Source organism: Oryctolagus cuniculus, chromosome 13 (assembly GCF_051225735.1).
Source record: "Oryctolagus cuniculus isolate XC-2025 breed Fujian yellow rabbit chromosome 13, ASM5122573v1, whole genome shotgun sequence".
Taxonomy (NCBI): Eukaryota; Metazoa; Chordata; class Mammalia; order Lagomorpha; family Leporidae; genus Oryctolagus; species Oryctolagus cuniculus.
Genome location: NC_142879.1, coordinates 66,906,870 through 66,924,509, shown reverse-complemented (window position 1 = coordinate 66,924,509; position 17,640 = coordinate 66,906,870). Strand labels below are relative to the sequence as shown.

The 17,640-nt window shown below is 38.6% G+C and overlaps 1 protein-coding gene across 4 annotated transcripts in view; it reads left to right on the top strand.

The window, feature by feature from the left end:
* Positions 1–17,640, top strand: part of AHCTF1 (AT-hook containing transcription factor 1) — a 75,885-nt gene that overhangs the window by 40,640 nt on the left and 17,605 nt on the right. For all 4 annotated transcript variants that reach the window (XR_016219064.1, XR_016219063.1, XM_008268157.5 and 1 more), the window contains exons 15-27: positions 200–340; positions 909–1,013; positions 1,896–1,989; positions 3,794–3,917; positions 4,071–4,127; positions 5,338–5,484; positions 6,640–6,827; positions 9,698–9,842; positions 9,920–10,051; positions 11,003–11,153; positions 11,903–12,053; positions 12,294–12,401; positions 16,439–16,631. Coding sequence is in view for 2 of the 4 variants with exons in the window: in XM_008268157.5 (XP_008266379.4) it covers positions 200–340; positions 909–1,013; positions 1,896–1,989; positions 3,794–3,917; positions 4,071–4,127; positions 5,338–5,484; positions 6,640–6,827; positions 9,698–9,842; positions 9,920–10,051; positions 11,003–11,153; positions 11,903–12,053; positions 12,294–12,401; positions 16,439–16,631 (1,736 nt within the window). In the remaining 2 variants the exon portion in view is untranslated. The remainder of the gene's footprint in view (positions 1–199; positions 341–908; positions 1,014–1,895; positions 1,990–3,793; positions 3,918–4,070; positions 4,128–5,337; positions 5,485–6,639; positions 6,828–9,697; positions 9,843–9,919; positions 10,052–11,002; positions 11,154–11,902; positions 12,054–12,293; positions 12,402–16,438; positions 16,632–17,640) is intronic.

The window sequence follows — 17,640 nt, the reverse complement described above, 5'->3', positions numbered from 1 at the left end:
CACCCACTGCCTCCCCAAGCCCATCAGGAAGCTGCATCTGAAGCAAAGCAGCTGGGACTCGAACTAGCATCTTGATACGGGGTGTGAACCTTGTGAGCATCAGCTCAATTTGCCGTGCCACAGTGCTAGCCCTGCATTTATAGTTCTAGTACATTCGTATTTACTGTGTGGAAACTAATATCTGCTTTTTTCTTGAAAGGTGTGCCATTGTTTGATGGTTCATGTCGCTTTATCGATCCACAAACTATGCAGGCTCTCCAGCAGTGTAATTTGCTTCTTAGCAACCTTAATACAGTCTTAAGCTGTTTTGCAACAGAGGCTCAAGAGATCACTGAGAGAGGTGTGTTCTTTAAATCTTACTTTTAGAGTTAGAAAAAAGAGTGAAGTTTATCTTAGATGGATCATTGTATAAAGAGGATATTATTTCTCAAATGGTAGAGGTTTTTTTTTGTAATGAAAAGCTACAAAATGTTTTAAGATGTGCTTAAATAAACTTGAGAAATTTTGTAATTAAAGTCAATTATTATTAGTGTTCAGTATAATTTCAAAATTTTTAATTATGTGTATTTATTTGATGAGTTCCTCATAGTTTTTTCCTCTATTTTGTCATTTCAACAAAACAAAACAAAACGGCTGGTTTAATAAGACCTGGTTTGGATAACCTGTATTAATGGTATTGTTAGTATGAAATGTTCACTTTATATAGCCAAGACTTATTTCAGCATTTTGGAGATTTTGTTTGACGTCATTTTGAAGCAAAGTAAAGTAGATAGAAGCTCAGTTTGTTCAAAATGTATATGTAATAGTAAACAAATCATCAAGTAGTTTTCAAAAATTATTGAAGATCTTGATTTTTTTGTTTAGGTTGACAAATTAAAATTTAAATGTTTGATGTTAACTCTTTACAGGCCTGATAGACTTAAGCAATAAGTATATAGTTGCCCAGCTCATCTGTCAGTATGCACAAGTGGTTCTCTGGTTCTCTCATTCTGGACTTCTGCCAGAAGGCTTAGGTAAACTAGTTACTTAATCTATAAATATTAACTGAAACATTCTTTAACCTTTATGGGTTTTTTCTTGTGTTCTAATGCATCAGGTTTCCTGTCTTTTACCTTGCTTGATGTTTTCTTCTTTTCTTACATTCTTTCTTCCTTTGGATTTTCAGTGTCTCACCTCTATACCTGGTATACGAGTGTTCTATACATGTTTGTAGGATTGAATAACATTTGGAAGGCAATCTTGGAAAAAACTTGTGTTCTGGAAATGGATTCAGTAAAATTAGCAGCTATAATTTAGATCCATGAAATCATGGTTCTTATTACCTATTGTGTTGATCTCTTCCTTTTTAAGGATCTCCTAATGTGGTTACTAACTAATAGTTACTTGGTGTCAGTTAAGTGCTGCCTTTTGTCTAATAATAATGTTTGATACCAAGAATAAGAGAATTTATCAGTGTTGACTGTACAGTGTTTGTTTAGAACATACTTCTAGAAACTCTGATTTCTTCCAAGTTTTGAAGATGCACATTGAATTTTGTTTAGAAGTGCCTCTGCTCTGCACATATATTGATGTTGATCTTATTCTTTAATAATTCTGAGATTTTTATTTGAATAAATAGTTGATATTGTTTGCTTTCAAATTGTTGTTTGTGCCTAAGGAGGAAAATTATTTAGAGCAGTTTCCAAGGCCATCTTCGTTAGAGACTTTCATAAGAGACTGAATTTTCTAACTTGTACATCTATAATAAAAGGACTGTAGTTTTTCTTATTCAGCAAGCCTACAGGTTAAACAATATTACAAGATTATAGTAAAATATCAATGTCTATAACCTCAAATTGTTGCGATATTTTGGAAATATTACTAGCTTTTTTTCCAATTCTTAAAAATAAATCTAGATGATGCTGTGCAGTTGTCAAGGTTATGCTACAACTACCCCGTAATTCAGAACTACTACACGAATCGTCGACAGAACTGTGAGCGTTTGTCAAGGTATAGTACATCCTAACCATCAACACGCTTTCAAAATTATTTTAGTCCCAAGTCAGATTTTCTCAGAACAGAATTCCTTATGTTACAAAATGATTAAGTATGTAGAATTCTCAGACAAGAATCAGATTTATTACTAGCAGTCCTCTTTTCCTTGTCCTTAATGGTTATACCTTTATTTTAGAAGTTGTGTATAGTTACTCCTTATTTCCTAAATAATACTATATTATTTTATCATGAATGATCTAGTAGAGGAAATGACATAATTTGAGTATTGTTTGTCCTGTGAATTGTTACTCAGAAACAGAGAGTAGAAACCAGTACTCATTAAAAAAGCATGATAAAGCACTAGTTAGTTATTTAACATTCATTAACAGTTATTTTTTTTCTTAAATACGAATGTAGCCTAGTTGGTTCCTTTGAAATAAAGAAGTAAAAATAGTAAAAGTAATAGAAAAAGATGAAATAGTGTTTAGAAACTTGGCCCTGTCTCTGAAATTAAAAAACCTTCCTTACATTAGAATGACAGAGTTGTAGAGCAAACACTGATTCAAATTTTCGTCAGAATCATTGGAGAGTTAGTGCTCAAATGGCTATACCAGTTATAATTCTAATGCCTGGCCAATTTGGGTAACTAGAGCTTTAAAATAACTAACCTGCAATAGTGAACATGTACTTGGAGATTGGACATATGTTTAAATTCCAAATCTGTTATTTCCTAAATTTATGTCCTTGGGCAGGTTTGCTGTACTTTCTGATATTATGTGCTATGTAAGTTACAAAGTCAATTTAAAAAATATATAAAATGAGGTAGGCAGTTGGCCTTGTGGTTAAGATTCTGCTTGGGATGTCACGTCTCAAGTTGGAGTGATTCCTTGCTCTGTATCACACTTCCAGCTGCCTGCCAGTATAGACTCTGGGAGACAGCAGGAGATGGTTCAAGTAGTTGCCTCCCTGCCAGCAAGGTTGTGGACTTGGATTGAGCCCCTGCATCAGCTCAGCCAGTATTGGCCACTGGGGTCCTTTGTGGAGTAAACCAGTGGATGGTAACTGTCTGCCTGTCTCTCTTTCTCTATGTCTTTCCGCCTCTCACAAAACATACATGTATAGGGCACCCAGTAAAATGTCATATTCAGAGGCAAAGCTCAATAAGTTAAATAGATGTAGCATTTACTCCTGTTTTTAATTTGAGAGGCAGCAGAGAGAGAGAGCCTCCACTCTGTTTCATTCCCCAAATGTATGCAGTAGCCAATACTGGGCCAGGCTACAGCCAGTAGCTCAATCCAGGTCTCTGGTGTAGGTGACAAGCACCCAAATTTTAAAAAAGAAGAAAAAAAATTAGCATAAAATATGTTCAGGGCATCCAGTACCGTGTCAGACTCAAAGCTCAAAAAGTAGTAAATACGGCTGCTGTTTATAATATTAGATGATGAAATATAGTATCTGCTTCATTGCAGATACCAGTAATATATTTGAAAAAATGGAAGCTATAATTCCTTGGCTTTGAACTAAAATATTCTGGGTGGCCATACTTCATAGAAATAGAATAATCTCAGGAATTTGACTTACTGTATTGCACTCACCCCTAGAACCCGATCTTAACTGACAGGCTTGTGGTTGACTGAATGTGAGGCAGTTTCAAGGTTTATATTGCTTGGTGTCTGTAGTCCTCATGATGCTAAATGAGGTCCATTTCTCACCTCCGTTCTCTCTTTGGTAGGTGGGATTATGACTTTTTAAAAATTGATGCTGCTTGTTTTGATAAGTCATTAATATTAAATAATCCTTAATGTTTCCCTTATTGCAGAGGGAAGTGGAACCACGATTGCTTGGTGATTGATGGATTGGTTTCTCAGTTAGGAGATCGGATTGAGAAGTTGTGGAGACGGGAGGAAGGAGGCACAGGAAAATACCCTCCTAGTAGTATACATGTAGGTTCGCAGTAATATGCTGTCAAACGAAGTTGAAGAGGGAGGAGACACGTTTAGCTATATTTTTCATACCTGATGCAGGCGTGGGGAAACGAGGCATTGAAGAATAAACAACTGAAATGCATTGATGTTTTTAATCCCTTCCTTTTACAGGCACTACTTGACATATACTTGTTAGACAACGTTACTGAAGCAAACAAACATTTTATCGTATCCTTTCGAATTTTATCAAATATTCTTGTATTATCAAAGTCACAAAATTTCAGAGCATTAGGAATTTCCTAATCCAATCTCAAATTTGTTTGAAATCTTTCTTTTTTATGATAGAAAAGTTTTTAACCTAGATTCTGGGGTTCACATGGCCTATTATTTAACTTAAAACTGTGCAAAATTTTGTTTTATGTTTATTTTTCTAGGGATATGTTCATTAGCTTTTCTTTTTAAAGATTTATTTATTTATTTGAAAGAGTGACACAGAGAGAGAAGGAGAGGCAATGAGAGAGAGCTTCGATCTGATGGTTCACTCCCCAGTTGGCTGCAGTAACTGGAGCTGGCCTGTTCCAAAGCCAATAGCCAGGAGCTTCTTCCACATTGCCTACGTATCCCACGTGGGCTGAGAGGCTCAAGGACTCGGACCATCTTCCACTGCTTTCCCAGGCTGTAGCAGAGAACTGGATCGCAAGTGGAGCAGCTGGGACTTGAACCAGTACCCATATAGGATGCCGGCACTGCAGGCAGCCGCTTTACCTGCTATGCCATGGCATCAGCCTGGATCATTAGATTTTATTTCTTAAATGTGTCCAAGACACTCAAAAAGTTAAGAACAGCTACTCTAAAAATGTTACTGACAAATGGTTCTTAGTAATGGTGTTGAGTGCTTAAAATGAACACATTATAACTAAGTTACTTTAAAATTACCTTTGGCATTTTTGGGGCCCTGTAGTCATTTTTTCTTTATTGCTTTTTCTTTTTTTGTTTGTTTGTTTTAAAGATTTATTTATTTATTTGAAAGACAGAGTTAGAAAGAACTTCAATCTCCTGGTTCACTCCTAAAATGGCTGCAATCTTCTACTGCTTTCCCAGGCCGTTAGCAGTGAGCTAGATCAGAAGTGGAGCAGCCAGGACTAAAACCTGCACTCAGTAGGGGATGCCAGCATCACATGTTGTGTCTTAACCCACTGTGCCACAATGTTGGACCCTGTAGTTAATTTCTTCATCTAAAAATGAGTGGTTCCTTACAATTTAGGGTCTCTGTCAGCCAGTTTCCATGTCTGTCTCTCTGCTTTTCAAATAAAATGAAAATAAATCTTAACAAAATTTTCTTGAATCTTTCAGTCCTATTTTAATGATACATTCTGTTGTTACCTGTTCCCAAATATATATAGCAATTTTTATTTATTATCCTTAATCCTTTGAAAAGACCATTTATTTGCTACTCGATATTATGTATTCCTTTCCAAACAAAATGGATACCTCCATTGAGTCTTTTCCAACTGCCTTTGCCATTTCTTGGGGCCAAGTTAAACTTATTCAAGGATTTTGGCTGATAGATCATAGTGACTATGAGGTAAGTGTATTTATTCATATAATGTAAGGCTTTTTTAATCATAATTTTAGAAAATATTTGTCACTAGGTTAAATTTGATGTGAAAGAAATTACATAACCTATTTCTAGAGGTAGTATGAAAATGACCTGGTTTACTCAAGTGTACTTGGACTAAGCACAGTCTTTCTTAATAGATGGAAAAGAAAAACAGTTTAGAACCCTGGGTCCTCTACTGTCTAAAGAGGAAACAAGTAAACAGTTTTGAAAAGTGCAATGCAGTGACTGTTAGATTAGAAATATGTTTAGGGTATTGGATGAAGCATGCAAAGCAAGCTTTGACATTGATATATGGAATAGTTAATGGAAATTTTTTTTTAAAGATTTTATTTGTTTGGGAGATAGAGTTACAATGGCCAGGGAAGGGCCAGGTCAAAGCCAGGAGCCAAGAGCTTCAATTTGGGTCTCCCATGTGGGTTCAGGGGCCCAAGTACTTGGGCCATCTTCTACTGCTTTCCCAGGTGCACTAGCAGGGAACTGGACCAGAAGCCGAGCAGCCAGGTCTTGAGCTGACATCCCATGCATCACAGGTCATGGCTTTACCTGCTGTGCCACAACAGTAGCCCTAAGTGTTTTGTTTTGTTTTGTTTTGTTTTTTTAAGATAGATTTATTTATTGTGAAAGTAAAAGTTAGAGAGGGAGAGACAGAAAAAAAAAGATTTTCCATCCACTGGTTCATTCTCCTGATGGCTACAATGGCCATGGCTGAGCCAGGCCAAAGCAAAGTGCCAGGAGTCTCCCATGGGGTGCAGGGCCCAAACACTTAGGCCATCTTCCACTGCCTTTCCCAGGCCAGTAGTAAGGAGCTCGTTGGAAATGGAATAGCCAAGACTCAAACCATCACCCACATGGGATTCCAGCTCTACAGGCAATAGCTTTACCTGCTAGCCACAGTGGCAGCCTCCTAAAGGATTTTTTAGATTTCAATGGTGTGGGGATTTGATAAAGCATTTATTCTTTAAAATAAAATAAACTATAGATTAAAGCACCTCTTTTTATCTTAATTTAAATAGGTTTTATCTTGAATTTTGTGGGTTTTAATATTTCCTGTCTTTTTAAAGAGTAACAACTGTGTCTAAATACAGCTTATAATTTAGCATTTTCATGTCAATTTCACAGAGTGGTTTGGACCTTCTGTTTCACCCAGCTACTTCAAAACCTGAGTCATGGCAACATGCAAAGATTGTTGAAGCCTTTATGAGTCAGGGTGAACACAGACAAGCCCTCAGATATATTCAGACAATGAAGCCAGCAGTAACCAGTGGTACTGATGTTACACTTCACCTCACTGTTTTGCTTTTTAATAGGTAAGTACACACTCTGAAAGTAACAACTCTGGATCATATGTTAAGAAAATGAAATCGATGTAATAGACAGTAATATAAGATTTAAGTTTGGTTGCATTATCTAATATTCTTAGACTTCTTGATCTTTTAAAAATGCCTTTTGATGGCCAGCACCGCGGCTCACTAGGCTAATCCTCCGCCTGCGGCGCCGGCACCCCGGATTCTAGTCCCGGTCGGGGTGCCGGTTCTGTCCCGGTTGCCCCTCTTCCAGGCCAGCTCTCTGCTGTGGCCAGGGAGTGCAGTGGAGGATGGCCTAGGTGCTTGGGCCCTGCACCCCATGGGAGACCAGGAGAAGCACCTGGCTCCTGTCTTCAGAGCAGCCAGCGCAGCGTGCAGGCCACAACACGCCAGCTGTAGCAGCCACTTGGCGGGGTGAACCAACAGAAAAAGGAAGACCTTTCTCTCTCTCTCTCTCTCTCTCTCTAACTCTCTCTCTCTAACTCTGCCTGTCAAAAAAAGAGAATACTTGCAGATGTAATATTGGTAGATGAGGGAAATTGTCCTCCATGAGTGTTGTGCCTGTTCCCTTCTGTCCCACTGCTCACTGACTTATGCCATGCCTTTTGTCAACATCCGGTGATGTCTGATATTTGGTGCTTATGCATCTCGTAGGTGAAAACATTAATATATTCAGTCTCTCTATAATAACGTGAATCTTTGTCATAAAGAGTTATTTCTTTTGTGACATTTTTATTTAAATCTTTTTGCTGTTTTTCCTGTGTGCTGTTGGGATTTTTTTCATACTGATTTATAAGTACTCTTCATTATACATTAGGAATTAAACTGGTGTGAGATTTTTTTTCCCTGTTGTCATTTGTCTTTTCACAGCACTCTAATGGATTTTGTGATTCTGGAATTTATTTTTAAGACTTGTGTCTTCCATTATGATATTATTTTTAAAAATTCTCTGATGCTTTCTACTACCATGCTTACAGCTTTGTTCTTGTTTATATTTTTTACCTGGCATTTGATATAAAAGTTTCTAAATTATTTCAGCATATACAAGTACAAAAATACAATAGTTTAGTGAAGTTATCATGGGTGTTTACACACAGATAGAGATGATCCCTTTTCTACATTCAGGTTGTAACAACCACACTAGAATGCCTATTCTGGTAGAAAAAGGCAAAAGGTAGTTTCAGATGTAATTTTTAGGGAATAGTCAACGTTTTACTTCCTTGCATTGTTGACCTTAACATGGCCCGTGTGATGTGTTAAAATAGTCTAGTCTCAGAAAAAAAAATCACTAGGTGAATTTGACCTGCCAACAGTGGGTGTCATTGCTTTCCTAACTTTTTATCAAGTAATTCTAGAACAAAGCTACTAAAACTCCTCAGATGAGTTTTAATTATGAGTGCTAACTGCTTTAAGTTTTATGTTATCTGTTTGCCATTATCTTTGAAAACTTTTTCCTTAAAGATTCAGTCATTTTATTTGAAAGGCCGAGTTACAGGGAAAGGGGAGGGAGAGAGACAGAGATACCTTCCATTTGCTGATTCACTCCCCAAATGGCCACAATAGCCAGGGCTGGGCCAGGCCAAAGCTAGGAGCCAGGAACTTCATCCGTGTCCCCCTTGTGCATGGTAGGGGCTATCTTCTGCTGCTTTCTCCAGCACATTAATAAGGAGCTGGATTGGAAGTGGAGCAACTGGGACTGGAACCGGTGCGCATATGAAACGCCAGCCTCATAGGCAGTGGCTTAATCCATCGTGCCACAATGCTGGCCCCAGAACTTTTTAAAATATTTTAAAATATATGAGCATTTGTAGATTTTGTTTACTTAATTTTTAAAAATTATAATCATCATACTGTTTTAAACTTGCTCTGTTTTTAATCATTTCCCTAGTATATGTATGCCTCATATAGGGCTACATAAAAGTCTGTTATGAATGGGACATCTGTTTTTATAAAGTTCTCGGAATCCCGACCTGATTCTGAGACTCCTATATAAGAAACACTGTTTCAATTAAATGATATTTTTATCCATTAAAGTATGCCTCAGTGCCTCCATGTGGGGTCTGACTTCAAATTTGACCAAAGCTCTACAATCAGATCTTGATGTATAAATCATCTGAAGTAATCTATTAAGCTGCATCCTGAACCTCTCAATGAGCACAATATTTTTCTCCCATCTACTTGCAGTCAGTCACTCATTCTCTGTCCTAATCTTCATTCCTATCGTCACTTCTTGGAAGTCTGACTTCTGTCTGTCACACCACACCCGTCTTTCAGTTCTGTTTAGGTCATGTTAGCTTTGGCTTCCCGTGAACTTCTGTTGTACTGTTGTTATTTATCATTTTAAATAATAACACAGAACAGCAGAAAATTAGCTTTCTATAGATGGCTTGTGATTTTGTTGACACAAGCCAGATGGAATTAGTATTCAGTTCATTTTTAAATTGTAAGTGCAGGGGGCCGGCGCTGTGGCACAGCAGGTTAATGCCCTGGCCTGAAGTGCTGGCATCCCATATGGGCACCAGTTCTAGTCCCAGCTGCTCCTCTTCCAGTCTAGCTCTCTGCTATGGCCTGGGAAAGCAGTAGAAGATGGCCCAAGCCTTTGGGCTCCTGCATCCACGTGAGAGACCCGGAAGAAGCTCCTGGCTTTGGATCAGCGCAGCTCCAACTGTTGCGGCCATCTGGGGAGTGAACCAGTGGATGGAAGACCTCTCTCTCTGTCTCTACCTCTCTCTGTAACTCTTTCAAATAAATAAAATAAATCTTTTAAAAAAATTGTAAGTGCAAAGTATCTTTGAGATTCTCTAGGTAGGTGACTTGTTTTGAATGTTTTAAATAGATTTTCTAAAGCTAAACTTGATAACTACTGATTGCAGATGCATGGTTGAAGCTTGGAATTTACTGCGACAGCATTCTAATAGGTTGAATATTGAGGAGTTACTAAAGCACACATATGAAGTCTGTCACGAAATGGGCTTAATGGAGGATTTACTGAAGTTACCGTTTACAGACACTGAGCAGGTAATTAGTTATTAATGTAATCTTAGAACAAATTCATGACAAAGTGATCGATTACAAGTCTATTTTGTTCTTCCTAGGAATGTTTAGTGAAATTTTTACAGTCCAGTGCCAGTATTCAGAATCGTGAATTCCTCTTAGTTCACCATTTGCAGCGTGCCAATTATATTCCTGCCTTGAAGTTGAACCAAACTCTGAAGATTAATCTTACGGTATGATTCAGGTTGTTTTATAACGGCATAAAAGAATAAGGAATACTGGAGACTTTTTTGGTCTGTTATATAAAATTTGCAGTTTGATAACTGATTTGATCTATATTATCTTGACTTTGGAGAATCTTCTTTTCACCCCCCAGTCTTGATACACTACCAATTCCTTCAAGGGAAATGAGAGAAAACATTAGAGGACAAGAAGATATTATACAAAGAGCATTGAACTTTAAGAGTTAGACTCCTTGTTTGGTTCAGTGTACTTGGGACACATTCCAAATCTTAGTTTCTTCTTGTGTAAATGATGGTATCTGCCTGAGGTTATAATGATAAAAATATTCTTGTGTGAAGTAAGATATTGCCTGATACATATAGGTGTTTAATAAATGATAATCAGGCCGGCGCCGTGGCTCACTAGGCTAATCCTCTGCCATGCGGCGCTGGCACACCAGGTTCTAGTCCCGGTCAGGGCGCCGGATTCTGTCCCGGTTGCCCCTCTTCCAGGCCAGCTCTCTGCTGTGGCCAGGGAGTGCAGTGGAGAATGGCCCAAGTCCTTGGGCCCTGCACCCCATGGGAGACCAGGAGAAGCACCTGGCTCCTGCCATCGGATCAGCGCGGTGCGCCAGCCACAGCGCACCAGCCGCAGCAGCCAATGGAGGGTGAACCAGCGGCAAAGGAAGACCTTTCTCTCTGTCTCTCTTTCTCACTGTCCACTCTGCCTGTCAAAAAATAAAAAAAAAATTTTAAAAAAGTGATAATCATTGTTTGCATTATTTGTGAAGAATTGGGGCTTATTAGTAATTTGGAGTTTATTAATAGGTAGAGATTGGTAAAGCAATTATGTATGAATGAAATCCTTGGTTTAGAAAAATGTAGACAGGTGGAATATACTCCTAGATATTCATGATTATGTTGTAAGTGCTAAATATGTAACAATTATGATATATCCAATAGAACGATCGTGATCCTCGTTTGCGGGAGAGATCAGTAGCTCGGAATGCCATATTAGAACAATATGGGAAAATCCTTCCTCGAGTCCAGCGAAAATTAGCCACTGAGCGAGCTAAGCCTTACCCTCTGTCAAGATCATCGGTTCTTCGAGAAGGTAGGATTTCATTGAAGAATGTAATAAACTATTGAGCTAGAAAAGATAAAGAGAATTACTTTTGTGAAGTAATCATACATTTAGTTCACTATTGCTAATGCATACTGAGATTCATCCTAGTTTTGTTTTTTTGTTTTTGTTTTTGTTTTTTTTTCCTGGCTGCTCCAAAAGATAGGGCTTTCTTGGAAGTTGTTGGCCATGTATTTGCTAGTGTGGTATAGAATGAAAGAGCTCTTTATTTCAACTGAAGACTCATGTCCAGCTTTGAAAACATACAGAATAATATTTTTGCCATCTTTTAAAATCCCAAATTGTTAAATTCCTGTGTGGCTATGGCTAAACCAAATATAATTTTAACTACTTATCATTTCATCTGTGTTTTCAATCGTTTTTTTATTAAAATCCTAGGGTAGGCATTTAGCCTTGCAATTATGCCTTTGGTTAAGATGCCTGCATTCCAGCATTGGAGTGTCTGGATTCAGTTCCCAACTCCTGCTCCCAGCTTCCTGCTAATGCAGACTCTGGCAGGCAGCAGATAGGGTTCAAGTAGTTGGTTCCTGACATCCTTGTGGGGTACCGGGATTGAGTTTGTGGCTCCTGGCTTTGGCTTGGCTCAGCCCCGCCCCTGGCCATTGCAGGCATCTGGGAAGTGAACTAGTGGATGGAAACTCTTCTCTATCAAATAAATACATTTTAAAAAGATCCTTTTGTTAAAGATACAATTAAATCCAGCGTTCTTCATTTTACAGTTTCTAGACCCAAACCATTATCAGCAGTTCCAAAACAAGCTGTAACAGGGACAGTGTTAACAAGATCTTCTTTCGTCAATAATGTATTGTCTAAAATTGGAGAGGTTTGGACCAGCAGTGAACCTAAAAATAGCATCTTACCTTACAATAGGTATGTTTTTTGTACCCCTTTTAAAGTCATGCTATTTGCTAACCTTTCCTGGACATCAGCATTCATCAGCAATCCACCCTCTTTGCCACAGGGTTTATTAGTATATGTAAAACTGAAAAGCTCTTTTTATGTTGGTTACTTTTCTTACAAAAAGATTTTAAATTGAAAAGTGACATGTTTATTCTTATCAGTGCTTTATGTGATACATATCAAAAGGTAAAAGTTTTATTTTCTTTGTAGTCCTAAAATAGAAGAACCATCTCCTATAGCATATTCTCTCCCTGACCTGGAGCTCCCTGAGGCATTTGTCAGAACACCTATTTCAAAGGCATCACAAAAGATTTCTAGGTAAGAGTTTATTAAGTCATTCTTAAAGACACCGTGTTAAGTGATAAGTTTAACTGCAATTCTTAATTATCTTTGAAATTTTAATACCTTGAGGAATTTTATGACAGGTGGTTGTGTACTTTGAAATTGCTGCTAACTCCATAATGCTTAATGAAAAATGAGGCGCCATCTCCTTGTTAATTGGCCTCTGAATGCCGCTTTTTAAATTAATTATTTTTTACTCTTCGTTGGCTTATATTGAAAGTTTTCTCTTGTGAAGCAGGGGCTGCAAAAGTCTTCCTTAGCTGTAGATGCAGTGATACTTTTACAGCTTACTTACAGTGTTAGAAGAATAAGTAAGCTAAGTTTAAGTTTAAGCTGAAGCTTTACATACAGGATAAAACTGTGATTGTGGGTATTTAAAAACATTGTAATAGTTGGAAAATATTCATGGTCATCAGCAGAGAGCAGATTCTCTCTTAATGTATTGATTCTTTGTCCTTGATCAAGGACAGAATCACATTGGCCGGCGCCGCGGCTCACTAGGCTAATCCTCCGCCTCGCGGCACCAGCACACCGGATTCTAGTCCCGGTCGGGGCGCCGGATTCTGTCCCGGTTGCCCCTCTTCCAGGCCAGCTCTCTGCTGTGGCCAGGGAGTGCAGTGGAGGATGGGCCAGGTGCTTGGGCCCTGCACCCCATGGGAGACCAGGAAAAGCACCTGGCTCCTGGCTCCTGCCATCGGATCAGCGCGGTGCGCGGGCCGCAGCACGCCGGCCGCGGCGGCCATTGGAGGGTGAACCAACGGCAAAGGAAGACCTTTCTCTCTGTCTCTCTCTCTCACTGTCCACTCTGCCTGTCAAAATAAATAAATAAATAAATAAATAAATAAATAAATAAATCACATTATTTTATAGGAAAAACAGAGAATGAAATATTCTGGGGTAAGTTAATCACTTAAAGGTGTTGATGGGGTGTGCATTATGATACAGTGTGCATATTTTATTTACTTAAGATTTATTTATTTGAAAGTTAGGGTTACACAGAAGGAGAAGGAAAGAGAGAGAGGTCCTCCATCCTCTGGGTCACTCCACAATTGGCCGCAACGGCTGGAGCTGCGCCGATCCGGAGCCAGGAGCTTCTTCCAGGTCTCCCACTCAGGTGCAGGGGCTCAAGGACCTGGGCCATCTGTTTATTGCTTTCCCAGCCCACAGCAGAGAGCTGAATTGGCCGTGGAGCAGCCGGGGTGCTAGCACTGCAGGCAGCGGCTTTACCTGCACCAGCCTCATAGAGTGCATATTTTCAAAGCTTGGAAGAATTCCACATTTTTTGGATTAGATTCAGGTTGTTTCCCCTTAATTACCCTCATGAGGTTGTAGAAAGATATTTTAACTGTAAGTCATTATTAATGACATAGTGTTTTTCTAACCAATAGTTCCAATTTTTCCCCACAAATCACTGTTTCTTGGTCTCTCTCTACTGTAAGAGATCTGGGCTTTATCAGGGGCTGATGGCCTCAGGGCCTAAAGAGGTAATAATGATATCCCTTTAAAGCCAGCGTTAACTCAGAACCAACTGAGGTGTCAATATTTACCTTACATAAAAATCATTCCATTCCCTGATTCTGTATTTTCCATACTGTTTTGCATAACTGAGTAGTAAGTAAATATAATGCATTCTGACTGGCATATCTTTCAATGTAAGAGTAAAACAGGCAATTATTACTGCATATAGTAAGTGGTAGTGGTTAATGTAATTCATGTTTTGTGATATAAAATGTATTTCTTATGTGGAACACATTCAAAAACATTGTTGAGGAGATACTAAGACTTAGTGCTGTATTAAATATTTGCTTTAAAAAGATACCTTAAAATGTTTTGTTGATATATAGGAGCTTTAGACAACAGTATTAACATAGGGCAAACCATTTAATAGAATATTCACTTGGGATTGATTATTCAATATAAAATTGAACAAACTATTTCCAAATACAGAATCTGAATGCAAGTGATTTAGAACAGAACATAGGTAATTGTCTAGATAGTGGTTTGGTGGTGATCTTAAAGCTGTGATTGATGTATAGTAACAAATGGGAAGACTTTTTATTAAGAAAATGCTTTCTCTGGCTGGCACCGTGGCTCAGTAGGCTAATCCTCCACCTGTGGCGCTGGTACCCAGGTTCTAGTCCTGGTTGGGGTGCCGGATTCTGTCCCGGTTGCTCCTCTTCTGAACTAGCTCTCTACTGTGGCCCCGGAAGGCAGTGGAAGATGGCCCAAGTGCTTGGGCCTTGCACCCGCATGGGAGACCAGGAGGAAGCACCTGGCTCCTGGCTTTGGATCGGCACAGCGCGCCGACCATAGCAGCTATTTGGGGAATGAACCAACAGAAGGAAGACCTTTCTCTCTCTCTGTCTCTAACTCTGCCTGTCAAAAAAAAAAAGAAAATGCTTTGTCTATGGCCATACTACCCTGAATGTGCCCAGTCTTATCTGATCTTGGAAGAAAATGCTTTCTGTAAATATTTCCCCATTGAGTAACAGGTTTGGTTTGGTTTGGTTTGGTTTTGAAGAGTTATTTATGGCCGGCACCGCAGCTCACTAGGCTAATCCTCTGCCTTGCAGCGCCGGCACCCCGGGTTCTAGTCCCAGTCCGGGCGCCGGATTCTGTCCCGGTTGCCCCTCTTCCAGGCCAGCCCTCTGCTGTGGCCAGGGAGTGCAGTGGAGGATGGCCCAAGTCCTTGGACCCTGCACCCCAGGGGAGACCAGGAGAAGCATCTGGCTCCAGGCTTCGGATCAGCGTGGTGCGCCGGCTGCAGTGTGGCGGCCATTGGAAGGTGAACCAACGGCAAAGGAAGACAGACCTTTCTCTCTCTCTCTCACTGTCCACTCTGCCTGAACAACAACAACAAAAAGTTATTTATATGAATGGCAGAGTTACAGAGAGAAGAGAGACGGAAGTCTTCTATCCACTGGTCACTCCCCAGATGGCCGCAACAGCTGGGGCTAGGCCACACCGAAGCCAGGAGCCAGAAGCCTGCAGTGCCTCCATATGGGGTACTGGCGCTGTAGGCGGCAACTTAACCTGCTATGCCATAGTGCTGGCCCCTACAGAACAGGTCTTAAAGCAATTATGATCTGTGTTGATCTGTTTATCCTAATTGGGAAAATTGCATCTGAACTTAAAAGATAGAATGACAAGGATGGCATAGCAGCAGAAGTTTTTGTTTCTGGGCAACAAAGCATGCTACACTTCTTTGTGGTTATTTTCAGCTGAGCCACTTTCGCATTTGGGGGAAGTAAAGTGGTACTGTTTTTGTCATTAGAAAATAGTTATAAAGCGGACAGTTATGAAGTTGAGAAAGGAATGACTTGAACAAATGATCCACCAGTATCTGTAACCTGAAAATTTCACTTTTGAGTTTAAATTACGTATCTGTAAGTTAAGCCTTTAAGTTTATTTGGACTATGCATGCTTAATATAAGTCACCAGTGAGATCAGTTTTATCATTTTGACATAAATTGAATCTGGAACATTATAGAAAACTATTGAGAATTTTGAGGTTCTGTTTCATCAACAAATTTATTTGGGAAAGAAAATAGCTGTTTTTTTGTTAATCTTTATTGCATTCAGAACCATAAAAGAACCAGTATTCATTATGTATAGCATATATAGATGAAAGGATTTTTTTTATGCTGTTGAAAATAAATTTTAGCAATTGCATTGCCAGAGAATCTTTGTCCTGTTTTCATCAGTATTTTAAATCCTTAGCAGTTAAATCTTCATTAAATAAATGGTGTAGCACATTGGATAACTAAGTAACTACTGATAAAAGTTGTGTTTCCTTTAAATCCTAATTGTCTTCTTTTCTGATGAATTCTTTTTGAACTAATGGTGACGGTTGGATTGCTTTAATGTACTTGATTGAATTTGTTTTCATGTTTATCAGTGAATATGGAAGTCTGAATAGTTAAATGGAATACAAAATTCTTTTGTTATTTCAATATAACTTAATAAAGAAGTTGCCAGGCTTGTTCTGTTCTTTATGTATATTCTCATTACAGACTGCTGGATTTGGTTGTTCATCCTGTTGCACGTCCTTCTCAATGTTTGGGGCTCATTCAGCAAACCCCTCCAAGATCTCCTTTGTATCTAGCATCCAGTTTGTTGCCTTTAAATTCACAGTTAAAGGAATTACATCAGAATACCTCCAGAGCTTCTGAATTATGCATACTTGAAACTCCTCTTATAGTTAAGGTTAGTTATATAATCTAGCATTCGTCACAAAGCTGGAGAGTTATTTTTCAAGTAGAAAGGAGAAAATAAGTTGTTTATAGCTGATACCTTCTGGTAGTCAATAACTTTAAAAACATTTTTTTCCACTTTAATTTTCTGATTCCTTTGATGAAATTATAGTGTTAACTCCTATTCTCTCTTTGGATAGCTTTTTCTTACACCCTTCATGATAAATTATTAACTAAGAAGCCACAAAACTAAATTTGTACTGTTACCAAAATTATGTTCATTATACTTAAAACCTAGTATTTCTAACATTTTTTCATCTATCAAAAGAAATATTTTATATTTTCAGATTGGTCCAGGTGCAACAAAATCAAGGAGTTATTTTTTACCTACTGCCAAAAGAGTCTAGAAAAATCAATATAATCTGATAATCTGTCTAGCAGAATTCAATAATCTAATGGTATTTAAAAATCTATGCTGTTAAAGGACAGTACTTCTAAATAATTTACATGCTAATAATCATTGTTTTCATTATATGAAGTCATCAGAGGATTCAGTTTACTAAGTTGCTGAATTCATGTGATGAAAATTTTTTTCTAAAACATTACAGTCTTGTTGATTTAGGTTCTGTTGTTCTACACAGTTGGCCCTTTGACTTTGCTACATTTTAAAGGATTATTTAAGAGTTTATTTTGCCAACTGGCATTATGTTTTTTCAGTTGAATTTAATTTGAAAATAACCTAAAGCCTATAAAGATTCATTTATTTATTTGAAAGGAAGAGAAAGGGAGGGAAGTAGAGACAGTAGTTTTCCATCTGCTGGTGCACTCCTCAAATGGCAGCAATGGCCAGAGCTGGGCCGGTTCGAAGCTAAGAGCTTCTTCTGGGTCTTGCATGAAAGGTTCATGTGGGCAATCTGCTGCTGCTCTCCCAGGTGCATTAGTAGGAATCTGGATTGGAAGTGGAGTAGTTGGGACTCCATATAGGATGCTGGTGCTACAGGTTATCTGCTTCACCATAGTTT